Below are 20,601 nucleotides of genomic sequence, written 5' to 3'. Positions count from 1 at the left end.
GCGGTCAGGTGGTACAGTGGCCAGGTGGTACATCTGGGAGCTTTCAGAAAACTCCCAGCTTACAAACTGTAATTACGAGCTCTACGAGGACGTGAACACTTTTTACAAGCTAGAATCTCGTAACTACAGGAATTACGAGGCCGCGTGAATGCACCTTTATACGCACAAGGCCACACATGCGCATTTAAATTTTTTTTTGCAGTAATTAGTTTATCCACAAGGTGGCAACCATGCCCTGGGGGCGTCAATTCAGAAGGTAGTCAAAGAAAAACTGCATAAGAGACGATGGAGGCCTGCACAGATGAGAGATTGTGCAAAGAGGTTAGAAAGTACCCTCATTTGTCGTCAACTCTAGCATTAAAGAATACAAAGATGTTTACATGAGTTTTAACTCATGGCGAGAGATTGCTCAAAACTGTGCATGCGTCGAACGCCTGTGTATGCGTACAAGTCAAATGAAGTATACTTTGCAAGGCTGGGTGTTCGACTGTGCGCGTACACTAGCGTACGCATAAAAGCATACCCAGGGATTAGGTCGTTACAAACCTGTATTTCTTTCTTCTGCGGAGCACATTCTTTTTGAAACAATTTTGAAGAACACTGAGATCTATCCAACATTGAAGCCCATTGTCTTTCAGTGTATAAACAAACACACACTGATACATTTCTCAAAATATCTTCTTTCAAGTTTCACAGAAGAAAGTAGGTTTTGGGTGAACTATCCCTAAAAGCAGCATCATTTTCAGCATCTTGGTTTACCACATCCCTTTCGAAACTGGGACAAGTCTAATATTCGCACAAAAAAAGCAGCAAAACATCTAGATTTCAGACTGGAGACAGGACTTTGGAATGTGACTAATGTTTAAGTTGCACATTGCAAAAGAGAAAAACATGTTGAAAAACCCTCATCATGAACTGAACAAATGATTGACATTCCATTTCATAGGCACTCAAGCCTTTTTGCCAAGTAGGCAGTGACCCTTGTCCTAAAAGTTGTGACTAGACTCAATATAAGATAACATTCCATCCTTGATAAATGAGACCAAAATGTTGTCTGTTACTTTCTATAAAAAGTTTTATTGTTGTAAAGACCATTTGAAAATACATCAAGTAAACCTTACAAAATAAAAAAAGGAAATGCTTCAACATTCAGTTTTTCTCTCAAACGGTCAGCTCCAAATATTGAATACTTGGAATAAAAACTAAACTCTTAAAAAGATTGAAATGCTATTAAAATTTCTCAGCCTCGATGGCACAAGCCTACTTCCTTCCAGTCTATGTTTTGGTTAGTCTTCACGCTCCTGTGCAGGAGCCATCGCTATCTATTCCTGAACAAATCAGGCACTGAACGCTGATTGGCACATCAGCAGGCCTACGGTCTCTGTGCGAGCCTGCTTTTGCCCTCCTCCTGCTCGGCCAGTTTGAAATGAGTGTATGCCAGGATGCCAATGAGGGTGCAGAGGATGCCCAGACCTTGGTTTAAAGACAAGGGGTCCTGGAAGAGAACATACCCACCCAGTAATGTGATGCAGAACTTGAAGTGTCCAAACATGTTGTAGCTTTGAAGACAAATGTTAAGGGATCTTATTTGACAGTGACTTTTAGAGATCTGTTGAGACTTATGACTTGCCCTTGAGTCACAGACTGAGGACATGTGACTTGAGCTTCAGAGATGAGTCACTCAGAAAGAGCTTCTAAATGATTCTTTATGAAAGTTAACATTCTTTGGACATTTATGTTTTATAGTTAGGTTTGTGAATGTGACATTTAAAAGAGTAAATAAATCTGTTATTAACTAACACACAAACAAATGAAATAATGTTATTTTGGTACGACTTTACAATAAGGTTTCATTAGTTGAACTAAGAATGAACAATACTTCTACAGCATTTATTAACCATAGTTAATGTTCATCTCAGCATTTACTAATACAATTTTTAATCCTAAAAAAAAGGTATGTTTGCACTGTGAACAAACGTGAACATGAACATTTTTAATTTACTAACATTAAGAAAAGTTAATAAGTGCTGTAAGAATATTTCTCATTGTTAGTTCATGTTTGTTAATGCATTAATGTTAACAAATGAGACCTTGTTGTAAAGTATTACTGTTGTTTTTATTATTGATTTATTTCAGTTTTATGGATATCAATCCAAAAAAATTTGATATTTTTACTAGTGGGTTCAGGACACTATATTTCATTTATGTAAGTGAGGATAGCAAAATAAAGTAAACTGACATATTATACCTAAAAACTCTTAATGTTCAAGATGTCTGAATACATTATGGTTTGACTGTATGTAATATATTGATTTATGACTATACTTTAAACCCAAATAAGTTGGCAAAACTCAAAAAAAAAAAAAAAAAAAAAAAAAGGTAATTCGTTACATCAAAGTTTTTAAGTTAAGAAATTCAAAGTTTAAGTAAACAGAACTGGCAGACTTTTATTTTGTACTCGTACATATTAATTGCTCTTAAAATTATCATGTAATCTCAACTTGAATATTTTTAGTAGTGGAAACTTGGCTAGCTTTAATTAGCTTCTTCAGTAAATGCTAATTTGCTAATGGGTAACACATTGATTTGGTAGCATTAGCACAGCATAGGTAATACAGACAATTTAACATAGACCGGTTCTCAAAATAAGCTCATGCTCTACTCGTCACCATGATGGTGGTAACCCCCCAAAAAACCCAACATAACAGACACTCTTTTAAATTAGCATAACAAAACATTAATCACTATGAAATCCCCCACTTAACATTAATCTTGGCCAAAAAAAAATAAAAAAATACCATTATATAACACTTAATTTTAGCATTTACTCTCCCTTTAGAGTGTCATGGCAAGGCATGAAATAGAAATCCCAGCCCAGTTTCTGTTAAATTTAAGTTTGTCCAAATTAAAAGGAACAAGTTCATAAAACTCAAAACAATGAAACAGTCCAGATGACTTAAAATGTGTCAGTTTTGTGAACTCAAAAGAAAAAGAAAGTTTTAAATATTCATAAAAGTTTATTTGATTTAACTAATTTGTTTAATTTAAGTTTACCCTATTCAAATCAATTTTTTTTAGCATTATGGTTTACAGTGGGTCTTGTTAATATGTACAAATGTTAAAAAAAACTGTTCAAAATTTAAAAAAAAAAAAAAAAAAAAAAAAAAGGTTAATAAAAACATGTTATTTTTAATATTGATTTATGGCTATATCAGTCTTGTGAATATGTAAACATGTTAATTATGGCAACACTTTACAATAAGGTTTCATTAGTTAATGAACTAAGAACAAACAATACTTCTACAGCATTTATTAATCTTATTTAATGTTAATTTCAAAATTTACACTTAAAATTAAAAAGTTGTATGTTAAAATTAGTTAAAGCACTGAATGGACAAGAACAACTGTATTTTTTATGAAATAACATTAACAAAGATTAATAAATACTGTAACAAATGTATTGTTCATAGTTAGTTATGTTAGTTAATACATTAACAAATGAGACCTTGTAAAGTGTTACCATAAATCTGTTCGAAATATATGAGTATAATCAATTATTAAATTAATATGATTTTTTAATCCTGATTTATGGACATATCCATTTTAAATCAACCTAATTTACACCTATAAAATATATATTTATATAAATTATAAATGTTGGATGCATGAGTATATGTCTTGGCTGAACTTTAATTCTGTAACTTTTATTTATATTAGTGCAAGGATATTGTAAAACAAGCGTCATCACAAACTGCACAACCCAGCACTTATTTTTCATTTTTTCTTTAAAAAAAGTAACTGAATTTGTTAAAAATATTAACTGTAAAAATTATGAGATGGCACTGTTTATTTTTCATAGAGAATAAATAGAATTTTACACCTGAAAAATTATATAGTTGCCAGTATACTTTAGGAAGAAGGATCAACTAGCAGATCATCATATTTCCAGATCCTTGGCTTAAAAAAAAAAAAAAAAAAAAGTTTGAAATCTCTTGGTTGACAGAACACGTACCTAATAAGTGGCCCAAAAGGGCAGTTACTTTAAAACATGAGATAGTAAAGTGCTCCCTCTGCTGCTTACTTTGTGAAAGGTCTCACTCATGAACTCTCTCTCAATGGGTGCATTCAAAACCATGAAATGCTTCTAGTATGACTCAGGGATACAAAATGTGCCTTGATTTACAGCTTCCTCTTTCATTGTTAAACAAGTGTATAACTATGTGTTAACTATCAGCTTTCAGGCTCTGTAAGCAAACATTTGCTTGCATTATAGGCCTAACCTGACAATTAACAAAAAAGTCATGTTATAGAGCAGAGTTTACATATATTTGTCTACAGGGTGTGTTTTGCACCAAGAATAGAAGAGAAGGAAATAACCTCAGCTGAATGAATGCTATTTTAGAGAAGTAGCAGAAAGGATACGTAACAGGAGACGTGTTCCCAATGATCCAGTAAATGGACAAGTTAACCAGAAAGGCGATAACACCAGACAGAAGAACCATGACCTTGATGAAAGGGGAGAAAAAAAAAAAAGTAAAAAAAAAAATCAAGAATCAACAACTCGAAAATGCAACTGATCTTAAATTGAGCTTTGTGAACATTTTACCCAATGGAGGGAAAAAACTTTAAGCATGTATACTTTTTTTCCAGGAAATCTGGCCAATAACACAAGGCCTTCTCTGTGACTGTGTGTTTGTACAAGTTGGAAATTCCTTTGGATAGGTGCAGAGGGAGTGTGTGAGCCAGTGAAAGAATAGGCACTTTCTTGCTCGCTCTCTTACCAGGGCTTGAAATGACCAGGGTCCAAAGATACCACCCTCTCCGCTCAGGGGTTCGAAGAACGGCACCAGGACCAAGAGAAATGCAGACGACATGGGTGCCTGATAATACAGTAACTGCATAGAGTTCACCTGCAGCTCATGCTGTTTGGCACCGACCCACTATATTAGGAGAAATAAATTATTAATTATCATTAGCCAATCAAATGTAGCATAATCAAAATATCTGAATAATTAATGAGGGAAATTGCTATTTATGGTCAGGAATTTTACCAGGGATCCATGAAAGTACTTTTCACTTTTTAATTAGATAGATAGATAGATAGATAGATAGATAGATAGATAGATAGATAGATAGATAGATAGATAGATAGATAGATAGATAGATAGATAGATAGATAGATAGACAGATAGATAGCAAAAGTTTGGAAACGCCCTAGAAAAGTGGGGTTTTGGACAATATTGGCATGAATCCTTTTTAATGTGTGATAATTTTGCACTGATAAGGGACAAAACAAACTATAAAAACATATAAACAGTTTATACATAGAAAAAACTTAAATTTTCAAATCATCAAAATATCCACCATTAGCAGCTATTTGATCTAAACTGGGTTCTAATTGGTTCATTGTATTCTAAACTTAATTGGCAATCAATTTTTGAAGCTATTAAGGAGTGCTGACCCAAAAATCTTTTACAAACCTGGGCCAAGTTTAAACCAGTAACCAGGCATCACAGCTGGCAAAGGGGCATGTCTGACTTTGACATTTATATATTGCCATTATTATGTAATCAAAATGAAAATTATTATTGCTGGTCTTCAATGATAATGTCAAGTTACTTTAAATATTTGCACCAAAAAATGATAAGGATTTATGCTGATATCGTCCAAAACCAGGGGTGTTTCCAAGCTTTTGGAGGGCAGTGTATATACACACTGACTGATTATTGATTTCGGGTTGCTTCTATAGATGTCATATGTCCAAAAGTTTGGGGTCGGTATGATTTTTTAAAATGTTTTTGAAATAAGTATCTTATGCTCACCTAGGCTGCATTTATTTAATCAAAAATACTATAAAACAGTAATATTGTGACATTATTACAATTTAACAACCTATTTTTGTTATTATTGCAATATATTTTAAAATGTAGTTTATTATTTATAAAGCTGAATTTCCAGCATCATTACTTCAGTCTTCAGTGTCACATGATCCTTCAGAAATGATTTTTTTCAGGATTCTTTGATGGGAAAAAAAAGTCAAAAGAACAGCATTTATCTGAAATGGAAATGTTTTGTAACATTATACATATCTTTACTGTCAATTTTGATCAATTTATTGTATCCTCAATAATCAATATAATTAAAGAATTTTAAAAATAGTTTAATAATAAAATTAAATAATCAATGAAAGTTGTTATTACAGTAAATACCAGAATTTCTATATTGGAGGTCTCTGGGTTGACAAGTAGTCTGACTCCTGATTTATGGGAATGAAGGAATATGACTTTTTCGATAAGGATACAAAGTGATAATACAATAATACTTACCACTTGATACAGTGAAGTTACAAAGACCCCCAGTGTGGCAAAAATCATCCCCAGAAGATTGAACCTCACATCATAGTAAGAGTTCAGTATGACCCCTAAAGTGATTGGCACCTTTTTATAACACACACACACACACACACACACACACACACACACACACACACACAATCAATAAATTAGTTGTGGGAAAAGTGGTGTAAAAGCAGATCATATCTATGTGACCCATTACCCTGCATAAACAAATCTGAATATAAGCATGACTTGCATTTATCAGCATTTAATTTAGCCAGAGCATAGTTCAAACTGATGCATGTGCATGATGACAGTTATAATAACACTCAAGAAACTATATTAGATTACAAGCATATATATGCATTTTTTTTTTTTTTTTTTTTTTTTTTTTTTGCATTTACAGTGTGGGTCACAAGTCTTGAGATATATAACAGCATAAAACTAAGTGATTTTTATGTTATCTGTCCAGATTTTGAATATGGCCTCAGATTTCATGAACTACTGATATGTTAAGTAAACCTTTTGAATGACTTCTTAGACAATATGCCAGTCAAACAAATGAAAACCCACTTACTAGAGTCAGTTTAATCTTTGTGGAAAATGTCTTTCTGTAGTACATGGTCTGGATGACTATAATCACGGGTGTTGTCATGGCCTTGGCCAGCTGATATGTTCCTATAGTGTTGCTTTGGAGAGACAGATTCGTGAAAACAACAAAACCACAGAAACTCAGAGCCAGCAGGATGATTTTGGAAGGTCTGAGACTCTTGGGGGAGAATATATCCATCTTCTGACATATATACAGCCCCAGCCATGTCACTACGAAGTGAATGAGAGTCATGGTCATGTTGGGAAAGCCATAGTGCACGTAGATCCATTTGTTAATGAACACTATGCAGATTGAAGACAGTAAGTTAACCAGCAGTCCTGCAATTATCCGGCTGTTTCCAAACAAGTCAGAGAGTCGCGTCGCCATAGCTGAGCTCATTCAGACGCACTTTAGTCTTCCGGATGCAAATAATTCAGGAGAAACCGTTTCGGCTGTCTGCTTTGGTAATGCATCAGCAGAGAGATATACGACTCCGCTGCTTTCTGTGGCTGAATGTGTGAAAGCGGTTCAGACGAGCTTTCATTCTAGGACTCCAGCGCCGCGTTCACTCAAAACGTGACGTACCTAAACGCGACGCGACCCTCGCAAATGAGGGACGTGATTGGAAGGTAACGGTCCAACGCGAAACTCTCGCGGCACTCACATGCGCACAAAAATAATAGCAACAATACGCATGCGCGAGAATTTCGCAGCAGGACGGTTACCTTCCTAAACGAGGGACACGCCACGTCACTGCTCTTATGCGCTGTCTAGTGGACACAATAAGAAAATGATTTTACCAAAGATTTGCAAAAGATTTATTATAAGTATTTTATGTAAGTATTAGTGTGGGGTTTAACGCAAAGTTTAATAACAAAATTGTTGCTACAATCTTTGCAACACTATTTTACAGTGGGGCTTTTAAAAAAACAGACACATTTAAAACAATATTTGGTTGGTTCTTCAGAGTTAGTGAGGGATGCTAGTTATATGCTTTTCCTGGGCTTTTTTAAAACTTTAGAAAAATTGGTTTTGGGGACCTGTTCACTAAAGCAGTCAAAACTCTATATGCCCACAGTAATTCAACATAGTAACTCTCCAAGATATGAACTTCAGCGGGGAATATGTCAGGGAATATGCTACACCTGTTTATATTGATTACTAATTATAGCTAGTAATTACATTAAGAATAGTGCCTTACAAGCAATTACTATCATTGTAAGGGGATTTGCTGATGATACCATTTTCCTTAAAAATTCAGACCAGGGACCAGTTGCATGAACATAGCAATTATGTTAAAGAGTTAGTTCACCCAAAAATGAAAATAATGTCATTTATTACTCATCCTCATGCCGTTCCACACCTGTAAGACCTTCGTTAATCTTCGGAACACAAATTAAGATATTTTTGTTGAAATCCGATGGCTCCGTGAGGCCTGCATAGACAGCAATGACATTTCCTCTCTCAAGATCCATTAATGTACTAAAAACATATTTAAATCAGTTCATGTGAGTACAGTGGTTCAATATTAATATTATAAAGCGACGAGAATACTTTTGGTGCGCAAAAAAAACAAAATAACGACTTAAATAGTGATGGCCGATTTCAAAACACTGCTTCAGGAAGATTCGGAGCACAAATGAATCAGTGTATCGAATCATGATTTGGATCGCTTGTCAAACCGCCAAACTGCTAAAATCACATGACCGCTGATTCGACACGCTGATTCATTATGCTCCAAAGCTTCCTGAAGCAGTGTTTTGAAATCGGCCATCACTATATAAATTGTTATTTTTTCTTTTTTTTTTTTTTTTTTTTTTTTTTTTTGGTGCACAAAAAAAAAATATTCTGATCGGTTTATAATATTAATATTGAACCACTGTACTCACATGAACTGATTTAAATATGTTTTTAGTACATTAATGGATCTTGAGAGAGGAAATGTCATTGCTCCCTATGCAGGCCTCACTGAGTCATCGGATTTCAACAAAAATATCTTAATTTGCGTCCCGAAGATGAACGGAGGTCTTACTGGTGTGGAACAGCATAATGAGGGTGAGTAATAAATGACATTATTTTCATTTTTGGCTGAACTAACCCTTTGGGTGACTGTGTCTTAAGGACTAGCAGTTTGTTAGGGGTAATCAGACTTAAAGGGATAGTTCACCCAAAAATTTAAATTCTGTCATCATTTACTCACCCTCAAGTTGTTCCAAACCTGTATGAATTTATTTGTTCTGCTGAACACAAAGGAAGATATTTGGAATATTGTCAGTAACCAAACAGATCTCGCCCCCATTGACTACCATAGTATTTATTTTTCCTACTATGGTAAATGGGGGGGTGAGATCTTCATTTGGAATAATAAGGATATTTTTTATAAACATAAGTCCTTATTTTTTAAAACTGGTTTAAGAATGGGATCAGTCAGGTTAGTCAATTATTTAAGCAGAATGGTTACTGATTTACATATCAAGAATTGCTCTCTCACTATAATCTTCCTGTAACTCCAAAACAGTTTGCCACTGTTTGGTGCTATCCCTATGGTGTCATTATGCAATTTAAGGGTTATAATAAAGTTTTGTCAAGATCTGAAATACCCTTCTGGCTGACTCCTATAGGGAGAATAGGTTTTAAATAATCTACATTTAAAAAAAAAAAAAAAAACTGTAAAAAAATATAACTATTTCTTAATGATTTTGTCTCAACTCATGTCATTAGATGGAACAGATTAGGAAAATATTTTGTGGAAGAAGGTTTGGACTGTTCCTAACAAATAAGGTCTAAGAGATTTATTTTTAACATATTCATCGCTATTATCCTGTTAAAACCTTCATTTTGTCAAAATCTAAATTGTGTATAGTTGTGTATAGTGAATTATTGTATTTTCTGTGATTCACAACGAGAGTCTCTTTTATGTCTTTTTTGACAATGTGATCATTAAAAATAGATATTTGCCTGTTCACTATAAACTTCATACAGTGGGTACGGAAAGTATTCAGACCCCCTTAAATTTTTCACTCTTTGTTATATTGCAGCCATTTGCTAAAATGCTAAAAAGTTCATTTTTTCCCCCTCATTAATGTACACACAGCACCCCATACTGACAGAAAAACACAGAATTGTTGACATTTTTGCAGATTTATTAAAAAAGAAAAACTGAAATATCACATGGTCCTAAGTATTCAGACCCTTTGCTCAGTATTTAGTAGAAGCACCCTTTTGATCTAATACAGCCATGAATATTTTTGGGAAAGATGCAACAAGTTTTTCACACCTGGATTTGGGGATCCTCTGCCATTCCTCCTTGCAGATCCTCTCCAGTTCTGTCAGGTTGGATGGTAAACGTTGGTGGACAGCCATTTTTAGGTCTCTTCAGAGATGCTCAATTGGGTTTAAGTCAGGGCTCTGGCTGGGCCATTCAAGAACAGTCACGGAGTTGTTGTGAAGCCACTCCTTCATTATTTTAGCTGTGTGCTTAGGGTCATTGTCTTGTTGGAAGGTAAACATTCAGCCCAGTCTGAGGTTCTGAGCACTCTGGAGAAGGTTTTCGTCCAGGATATCCCTGTACGAAATATGTCTTGCACTGAGGAGAGGCTTCCGTCGAGCCACTCTGCCATAAAGCCCCGACTGGTGGAGGGCTGCAGTGATGGTTGACTTTCTACAACTTTCTCCCATCTCCCGACTGCATCTCTGGAGCTCAGCCACAGTGATCTTTGGGTTCTTCTTTACCTCTCTCACCAAGGCTCTTCTCCCCTGATAGCTCAGTTTGGCCAGATGGCCATCTCTAGGAAGGGTTCTGGTCGTCCCAAACGTCTTCCATTTAAGGAGTATGGAGGCCACTGTGCTCTTAGGAAACTTAAGTGCAGCAGAAATTTTTTTGTAACCTTGGCCAGATCTGTGCCTTGCCACAATTCTGTCTCTGAGCTCTTCAGGCAGTTCCTTTGACCTCATGATTCTCGTTTGCTCTGACATGCACTGTGAGCTGTAAGGTCTTATATAGACAGGTGTGTGGCTTTCCTAATCAAGTCCAATCAGTATAATCAAACACAGCTGGACTCAAATGAAGGTGTAGAACCATCTCAAGGATTATCAGAAGAAATGGACAGCACCTGAGTTAAATATATGAGTGTCACAGCAAAGGGTCTGAATACTTAGGACCATGTGATATTTCAGTTTTTCTTTTTTAATAAATCTGCAAAAATGTCAACAATTCTGTGTTTTTCTGTCAATATGGGGTGCTGTGTGTACATTGATGAGGAAAAAAATGAACTTAAATGATTTTAGCAAATGGATGCAATATAACAAAGAGTGAAAAATTTAAAGGGGTCTGAATACTTTCCATACCCACTGTATATAAAGACTTTGAGCTTTATTTTAATGATGTTTTGTTTAGGTTTTTCTCTTTTCTTTTTTCTTTTGTGGGGAGGATTGTTATATATAAGTGATCTATATAATCTTTATTTTCTCTTTATCTTTCTTTCTTCTTTCTTTCTTTCTTCTCGGTTTCAAATATTGCATAATATTTGACTATGCCTATTCACTGTAAAAACAAGCCTATAGAATCTGCTCAATAAAATTGAGGTTCCAAGTTGCAATCAATTTATTTGGGTAGATTTCAACCTATATTTTTGTAGACTACAGTGTCTGCTTGATGGAGGGATTTAGGTGTGGGCTGGATGAAGATACCCGCTTTGTCAAACCCCAAAGTGATCTTTCCACCTGCCGTGATGAGTGAGCCTGTGCCCGAGGAACAGAAGGCAGAGCACACCATCGCCCCGGAGCCGAAGCAGCTTGAAGAGTCTGTGAGTCGGCGACACCGTCCATTGCTGTGGGAGTCGAGGGGATGGAAGCAAGTCAGTACCTTATGGACAGTATGGACACCTGTGAAGAGATAAATACTCTGTACCCCTTGATCGTGCCAAAATCAGTTTCGTTCCAGTCTTAGTAAACCTGCCCAGCTTCCCTCTACCACCACAGATATTCAGATATTTCCAATGCTCTGGTCTTCAGGGGATTTTTTTCGGTTCTCCAGTTTCCTCTTCAGTCCTCAGTCAGTCAGTCCACCCAGTTGTCCTTGTCCCCTATCGGTTCCATGGTGTCACATCGACCTCCTCTCAGTGGCGTGGCAGCACCTTGGACCTCCTGTGAACCACCTCCTCCTGGGCATCATGAGCCTGGGGCTCTGCCTTCAGCGACGGAGCACGCTGGTCGACAGACTCCTACGCTCCTCGCCCCCTCAACTCCAGCGTGGTCCATCGGCCCTTATGCCTCGCCAGGCTCCCTCGGTAAGTCAGCTCCACCTGGGTTAGACATCACCGTGCACACCTTCGCTCCGGACTCGCAGGTCTTTCCCTGCCCTCCGGCCCTTCACCCCTTTGGCTCTGGCAAGCTCCACCTCCACCTTCAGTCACACCAGCTCGTCCTCAGCCCTCAGGATCTCCACCTCCATCTCGGGAGATCATCGCTGCAGCTTCATCGTGGCCGTCCTGGTCATCAGCGTCCCATCGCTCCCTCGGACTTCCGTCTGCGACCTGGGCTCCACTCCCCAAAGCTCCTTCGCTGTTGACTGTCACCCTGGTGTCATCAGCAGGGATTACCCCATAGCTCTGTCACCTGGCTCCTCCCTTCATCCCAACCATGGTTTCTTCCTCCATCATCACCACCCTGTTACCAGTCCTTCGCCTGCTCCTCATCCACCTCCAAAGCCCCCACCTTTCCTCCCTCATCTCATCTAATACAACACAAGGTCTTGCCTTCCAGGAGGGGACTTACTGTCATGGTTCTGTTATGTTTGGACTTTAGTTTGTTTATCTTCAGTCTTATGTTTCCTATGTTCTATAGTTTCCTGCCATTCTTTAGTCACTATGGTTACTGAATATGATTATTCATTCTGTTCAGCTGTGTGTCATTAATTACCCTTGTTTGCCTTATTATTTAAGCTGCAGTCTTTTCAGTGTTCATTTGTCTGGTCACCTCTGTGTTATGGTTGTGTTAGTTTTCCTCTTTAATAATCTATTATTAAAGATTGTGATTGGATCTTCATCTTACTCTTTAGGGCTTTTCACACTTGAAATAATTAACCCTGGATCATTCTAAACCCCTGGTAAACATGTGTTATCTTGCTTTACATTTCACACTGCTCATAATTTACCCGGGGTTAACAATTAATCCTGGGTATTCATAAACTAACTTATCACATTAGGGCTTTTCACACTGCGCTTAACCCCGGGTTATCGTCATTCAAAACAACGCTTTTAACCCCAGTAAAGGAACGTTTCACACATTTTACATAGGCTTATGAAACCCTGCTCTGGAGCAGGGTTAGTACCGCTTTTAAAACGTTCCTTTAACTGGGATTAAAGGGATAGTTTACCCAAAAATGAAAACTTGATGTTTATCTGCTTACCCCCAGGGCATCCAAGATGTAGGTGACTTTGTTTCTTCAGTAGAACACAAATGATGATTTTTAACTCCAGCCATTGCCGTCTGTCAGTCGTATAATGCGTGTCAATGGGAACTTCATCTGTAAGAGTAAAAAAAAAACATGCACAGATAAATCCAAATTAAACCTTGCAGCTTGTGACGACACATTGATGTCCTAAGACATGAAACGATCGCTTTGTGCGAGAAACCGAACAGTATATCATTTTTTACCTCTAAAACACCTCTAAAACCTCTAAAAAAGCGGTGTTTAGAATGATGATAACTTGCAATAGCACTCTGGCTTGCTATAGCATGAGGCATAATCATCTCAAAAGGAGGAGAGCAGCAGTTAAAGCTAGGTGAAAAATTATGAAATGTCTTGCAGTCTTGTTTTGAACTTAAATATTATAGGATAAAAAATAAAGAAAAAACATATAGAAACTATTTAATAAAATTCCATGATTGAAATCACTATTTTATATTCCAGATTTTGATATATCTCAAGTGTTTCATAATGATAATGAAACCCTGAGAATAGCTCATCAGACTGACCTTTGTTCAGAACACCCAATGTCACCAATAGGTGGCAGCACAGTCCTGCCAACTCACTGTAAGCCTGCCTCTTATGATGTTATAATTCAGACAGCACACTTTCTCTCAGCATATAAATGCTGTTTATTGTGAAAATTGGACCTGTTCCCAAATTTATGCGGATGTGCAACATCAATATGTTGATTTCTCCTCTGAAACTGCTCTTTTTCTATTCCCCTGGTCTGATGACTGTAATAGTTCATGAGTCAAGATATATTAGTTGCCTCTAACTGCGTCTGCACACAGAATTTATCCTGCAGACAGTGTGTTAGTATTGTGATGAATCTGCTACCAGTTCATCACAAATGAATGTGTGTGTTTTCAGTCACTCAGTGAGCTATGGATGCCCCAAGCAATCATTCATCTGCAGGCATCTGCATGAAATTGTTTCCCTCTTGAATCATTAAGGGGGCTTAATTGATTTTTTAAATGAGGTTGAGCTGCTTATACTTGCTGTATTGATTAGAATTTCAGGGAAGTTCAGATCTGTGCAGTTACTAACGCCCTTGATAGATGTTTATTAGTTGTTCTTTCCCGTAACCAAATGTGAATAATCCCCCAACCCGTAAAGACTCCAGACTCACCCCCTACAATCCATTCCAGCCCCACTGAGCAATAAGAAATCTGTTTCTTTTTTGTTTTCTGTAGCTCAACTGGTAGCCCTTAGTACTTATTACCGAAATAATACTGTCAGGGTTATGTCTGGTTTCTGGTTAGTCTCCTTGTCTCCCATACAAAATTTACTCTTGCCCTGTGACACAATTAACAATTATCGTTAAGTGTTCAGGTTCAAATTCTCAAAACAACTGCATTTTGAGAGACAAGACTATGCCAGCCAGCAGTTAAATAGAGACAACACGAGTTTATGATCCCTTGCACTTGAATGAAAACAGCTTGGATGATTAGAGCAGGGTGGGCTTGGGTGGTTAATGAAATACAAACAAGCAAATGAAAAACAAAACAAGTAGCTCAAAACTCTCTCTAACTCCACCACACATTCAAGCTCTGTCCTCAAGCCTAGTGAGCTGCCTACTTCATTTTAGGCAATGAATATCTACTTTTTAAATACTGTATATTGTAATGAATTATGGAGCTTAAATTTTAGCTTATAACATTTTATTTATTTTTATTTTTTTAGACAAAGTGCTATAATCACCCATTTATCCAGAGTATTGCGAGCTTTGAGAAATGCTAATTATAAACCTGAAAAAAAGAAGAAAAAAAAGAAGAAGAATCCCATTAAATTTTCAATAAAAAAACTGGCATTGCCAGAAATTCACCAGACAAAATACTGTGACAATGATTCAGTATGCTATGGCTTCTTAGTACCGTATATATTTTCTAGGAATATAATGTTGCAAAGCTACTTGAACTATCAATGATCAATATAAAGGCAAAGCACCATCAGGGTAACACATTATATTAAAATAATGCAATATACATTAACTAAATAACACAAAATGTAACACAAAACACCGTAATGTACATTACTGATAACATAAAAGGGAGAAACAAAACTATTTAAATATAATTGTGTGATGTATCACGTATTTGTCTTTTTGCTGTTTTTCAATAAAGCAATAAGCCCCAATAAGCCGTGGTTTACAGTGAATCAATAACAGCTAAGGGACATTGTTAGGCACGATGCCGAGCTGTTATAAATTCACTGTAAATCACGGCTTCACGGGACTTATTGCTTTTATAAAACGGTAACCGCACAATATAAAAAAATTAAAGCCAAAAAATATGTATCAATGCAACTTTAATGAAGGAAAATCATTAAAAGCCTTCCTTCCGCTGGAAAAAATAGTCCCTGACCATGAACAGCAACAGAAGTTACATTATTACGCCATTAGATGGCGGCAAAGATTGTCTTTATGAGCAAGTCACTCAGTCGCAAAGACTTTTATATTGAAACTTGCTGTGAACATGGAACAAGACGCAACTGACAAATGCTTTGACTAACGCTGTCAGTCAGTGTCAGCAGCGCACAGTAAAACCCACTAAATGTTAAAAGGACAAGACATTCGAACGGATTTTACATGGGACTGACCTGAAGGAAAATGCTAAATCTGAATGCAGGTAATACACTCGGTCACTCGATCTCTCTTACAATACTCTTCTACCACATAATTCAATAAGCTTAAATTAACAAAATCAATAGAGAACAAACATATGTTTACATTGCTATTATAATATAATAGTGGTTGCTAAGACAGACGCAACATTCAGTGGTGCAGTGATCGTTATGTAATGCGTTCAGCTGTATGTTTTTGGGAATTTTACAACGGCTTCGTACGCGGCTCAACCAATCAGAATCAAGGGCTGGAACTATCCGTTTAATGAAGTAGCCTAAATTATACAACAATTCATAGTTTTTGTCTCCAAAAACCATACATTTGATAGTATTTTTTACAGTAAAATTATATATAATGCAATCTTAAACAATGTATAATTTTCCACTGTATATGGTAAGGTAACTTATAGTTAATGTGCTTATATTTCATTCAGTACTGAAAGTATACTTCGGTGAAGTTGGTTTTATATTCGCACATTCAGACTTCTGATAAATTCAGACTTTCCAATAAATGTGCAATAAATTAATATTTGCGAATTTTAAGCAGCGACATGATATTGACAACCAACGATTGTCAACTTACAACATTTTTCACAGTCGATCAAAATAGGCAAGTATTGTCTTAATGGCATATTTACTTGTGAATGTCCACTGAATGTCCAATGTAGTGTGATTAACAAGGCTATTGAATACGGATGTCCGAATGTACGAATATAAAACCAACTTTTTTGCAATTTCTCAGCACTATTACCTCAGATTTGTGTCTGCTTAGCATTTAGTTGTTAGCTTAGCAACATGCTAATGTCAGACTCTATTTGAATCAACTGTTAGTGTTAAACACCAGAAGAGTGCAATTTTTTTTTATGACTCATGCGAATTATGCCACCAGAGTTGCTTGACACATAGATTTTTTTGTTGTCGTCGTTGTTTTGTTTTTGTTTTTATGAGGTCTCATTTTGGTTAGGACACTGCCTTCGGGCTATATAGGCTGTTGACAGCAAACGTCTCACTGGTTTTGAAACAGAGCTACTTTTTGCCTTCATTAGCCACATTATTCCACTTCTCCCTCCTCCCTAGACTGTTTGCTAGTCAGTCTACATGAGGAACATGACAAATGTTACATCCAGCTCCCTTATTACTCTCAAAACATCTTGAAAAGGACTATCAACCCCCCTCCAGTCTGTTTCTCGCACTCTCTTCAAACATGCCACGGTGCTGAGATTAGTTTTTAAAAAGGCTGTGAATATTCCAAACATGACAAATGAGATTTTCACCATTGTCTAAGACCGAACAGTTATATCAGAGTGAAATGGCAACCTCCGGAGTAGATAATGAGAGTTTTTGCATTAATTCAGACATCATTCTGAAAAGAGTAAGAGGGGGTGAGAATGAGGACTAAACAGTGACAGAGAGCAAGGAGGATGGCTTCCAATCACAGAAGCCATCAGATGAGTTCACTTTGAAAAGACAGCCTTGGTAAATATGAGGCACGGTAGTGAAGATAAATGCCTTCTTTGAAACCATACATTACAACTCTCAGTGAGACAGAAGGAATTAGCCTGTCACATGCAGACTAACCTTGAAAGACAGATTTTGAATTAATCTGCCTCTGCCTGACAAATGCTGCCGTGACATGAAAAAAATGTCATCTGTTTTCCGATTTCAAAGCATAAAGAATCTGTTGTCCTTGAATCGCATCGTTATTGTAAGTGTCATATTAAAGGGATAGTCTTAAATTCTGTCATTTAATCTCCTTTAAACTTATAAACCGATATTCTTCTGAACACAAACAGAGATGTTTCACAGAATGTGCATGCTGCTCACTTAGATACAATGAAAGTGAATGGGGACTGGGGTGGTCAAGCTCTTAAAAGGTTAAAAACACAATAAAAGTACCATTATTCACTGAAAATCTAGCTCGAAAATGGGTCAATGATGTGACGCTCAATAATTTATAAAAGTACCATTATTCACTGAAAATCTAGCTCGAAAATGGGTCAATGATGTGACGCTCAATAATTTATGCTATTTTTATAGTTTTTTAAATTATGTATTAAAATTCATTTTGATATTTTTGAGGGGAATCAAGTAAAAAATAAAAATAACATCAGGATGATACAACTGTCCTGATATCACAATGAATAAAAAAATTCTCATTAAAATGAAATTAATCATTTACTCACCCTCATGAGCTTAAAAAAGTATGGAAGAGGATTAGGGCCAAGCAATAATAAAAAATTAAAACCATCTCGAGATTAAAGTTGTTAAATTTCGAGAAAAAACTCGTTAAATTTCGAGAAAAAAGTCGAAATAAAATGTTGAGAATAAACTCATTAAATTACGAGAAAAAACTCGTTAAATTTCGAGAAAAAAGTCAAGATAAAATGTTGAGAATAAGCTCATTAAATTACGAGAATAAACTCATTAAATTACGAGAAAAAAGTCGTTGTATTACGAGAACAAATTCGTTAAATTATGAGAAAAATGTCATTAAATTTCGAGAAAAAAGTCGAGATAAAATGTTGAGAATAAACATTAGATTATGAGAAAAAAGTCGTTAAATTACGAGAACAAATTCGTTAAATTACGAATTTGTTCTCATAATTTAACGACTTTTTTCTCGTAATTTAACGACTTTTTTCTCATAATTTAATGAGTCTATTCTCACCATTTTATATCGACTTTTTTCTCGAAATGTAACGACTTTTTTCTCATAATTTAATGAATTTGTTCTCATAATCTAACGACTTTTTTCTCGTAATTTAATGAGTTTATTCTCAACATTTTATCTCGACTTTTTTCTTGAAATTTAACGAGTTTTTTCTCGTAATTTAATGAGTTTATTGTCAACATTTTTTTTCGACTTTTTTCTCGAAATTTAACGAGTTTTTTCTCGAAATTTAACAACTTTAATCTTGATATGGTTTTATTTTTTTATTATTGCTTGGCCCTAATCCTCTTCCGTAAGAGAAAAGAGCTTCACTATCATCAATATTAATATCAAATCAAATGTGCGACCAATAAAGTCATGTGGTCCAACCAAAATACAAAAAAAAAGATTATCACAGTAAAAAATCCTGCAGACCCTTATGACTGTGTGTCAAGTTCAATAAGTCTTGTAAAATGGCAATTAATAAGACTTTTTTTATGACAAGACACTCTAAAAACTAACTGTAAAAAAAAATGAAATAAATTTACACAGTAAAATACCGCTTTCCATTTAAACAGTAATATACCGTAAATACAATGCATTAGGTAATATTATTTGTTGTTTTCGAGACAGTAACCTATAGGATACTTTCTCAAAAACAACAAATATTACCTAGAATGCATTGTTTTTTTACAGTATATTATTCTGTATATTACAATGCATTCTGGGTAATCTTATTTGTAGTTTTCGAGAAAGTAGCCTTGGCCTCTTTTCTTAAATCGACAAATATTACCCAGAATGCATTGTTTTTATGGTATATTACGGTTTCAATGGAAAACTGTGTGTAAATTTGTTATTTTTTAGAGTGTATGGTTAGTTGTACAATGGTGCGACTCCACAAAAACCTAATCATATTTTCAAATTAATAATTCATATTCATATTATATTATTAATTTGAATCATTTACATCATACTTTGTGCAATGCATTTAAAAAAAGAAAGTCATAAAGATTTTGAATGACTTGAGAGTGAGTAAATAGTGAGCAAAAGTTTATTTTTGCCACATTTTTAATGTTTATTTATAGATTTATAATGTCCTTCGGTTCATCCTGCAACTTTGTTTCTCACACTTTCTTTTTAATTAATCTCTCAATAATTAATTAGTTGTCTTTATCACCACACACAGGGCCTTGACTCTCAAGGGAAGACAAATCTGTCATCCTTCACGACCATGTGAGCGGTTCGTGCGTGTGCAGGAAATAAATTCATACTCTTCTCTCTTTCATAATGGATGCTTTCAGTCTAACAGCCTGTGTGAGTGTGATCATTATTATCATTATAGTGGTTTATTCTGTGGTGTGACTGACTCTCACATAGGATGCATGACCTAAGTATGATGGTTGCATGGTGTTCCCTTTACATCTTTTTCGTTTCCTCTTTCTTCTTTACAACAATCAGACATCTTCTTGTAAGCTCAGTTCCAAAACCTAAAGAGCCATCTTATTGTCTACTCCCTACATAGGCTGCTAAATTGCATGGCGTTAAGAAACATCAAAAAGTTACTTATTTGAGACACTCTACTGCCTAAAATTTACATCAATACTTCAGAATTTATAGTATATTAATAACTTTTCTGTAGACTTAGGTTTTTGCAATGCATACTAGGACATTAATTGAAATAAATTTGAAATAAAATAAAATATAAATGATAGATAACCTAAAGGATACTTTTTCGAAAACAACATATTACCCAGAATGCATTGTTTTTACAGTATATTACGTCTGTATATTACAATGCATTATCAGTAATATTATTTGTCGTTTTCGAGAAAGTAGCCTATAGGCTTCTTTTCTTAAATTGATAAATATGACCAAGAATGCATTGTTTTTATGGTATATTAATGTTTCAATGAAAAATGGTATTTTACTG

At 35.6% G+C, this 20,601-nt stretch overlaps 1 protein-coding gene across 1 annotated transcript; it reads right to left on the bottom strand.

Annotated features, from left to right (window-relative positions):
• Positions 1-1,057: 1,057 nt before the first annotated feature.
• slc35e3 (solute carrier family 35 member E3) lies at positions 1,058-7,582 on the bottom strand. Its single transcript, XM_048156140.1, has 5 exons — positions 6,913-7,582; positions 6,327-6,437; positions 4,782-4,940; positions 4,423-4,505; positions 1,058-1,559 (listed from the first exon to the last, which is right to left on the bottom strand). Exons 1-5 carry the CDS (start codon positions 7,324-7,326, stop codon positions 1,373-1,375), a joined length of 954 nt encoding a protein of 317 aa, XP_048012097.1. The 5' UTR covers positions 7,327-7,582; the 3' UTR covers positions 1,058-1,372.
• Positions 7,583-20,601: the final 13,019 nt, after the last annotated feature.

Source organism: Megalobrama amblycephala, linkage group LG14 (assembly GCF_018812025.1).
Source record: "Megalobrama amblycephala isolate DHTTF-2021 linkage group LG14, ASM1881202v1, whole genome shotgun sequence".
Lineage (NCBI taxonomy): Eukaryota > Metazoa > Chordata > Actinopteri > Cypriniformes > Xenocyprididae > Megalobrama > Megalobrama amblycephala.
Note: the sequence above shows the minus strand (reverse complement) of the source record. Positions and strands in the feature narration are given on the sequence as shown.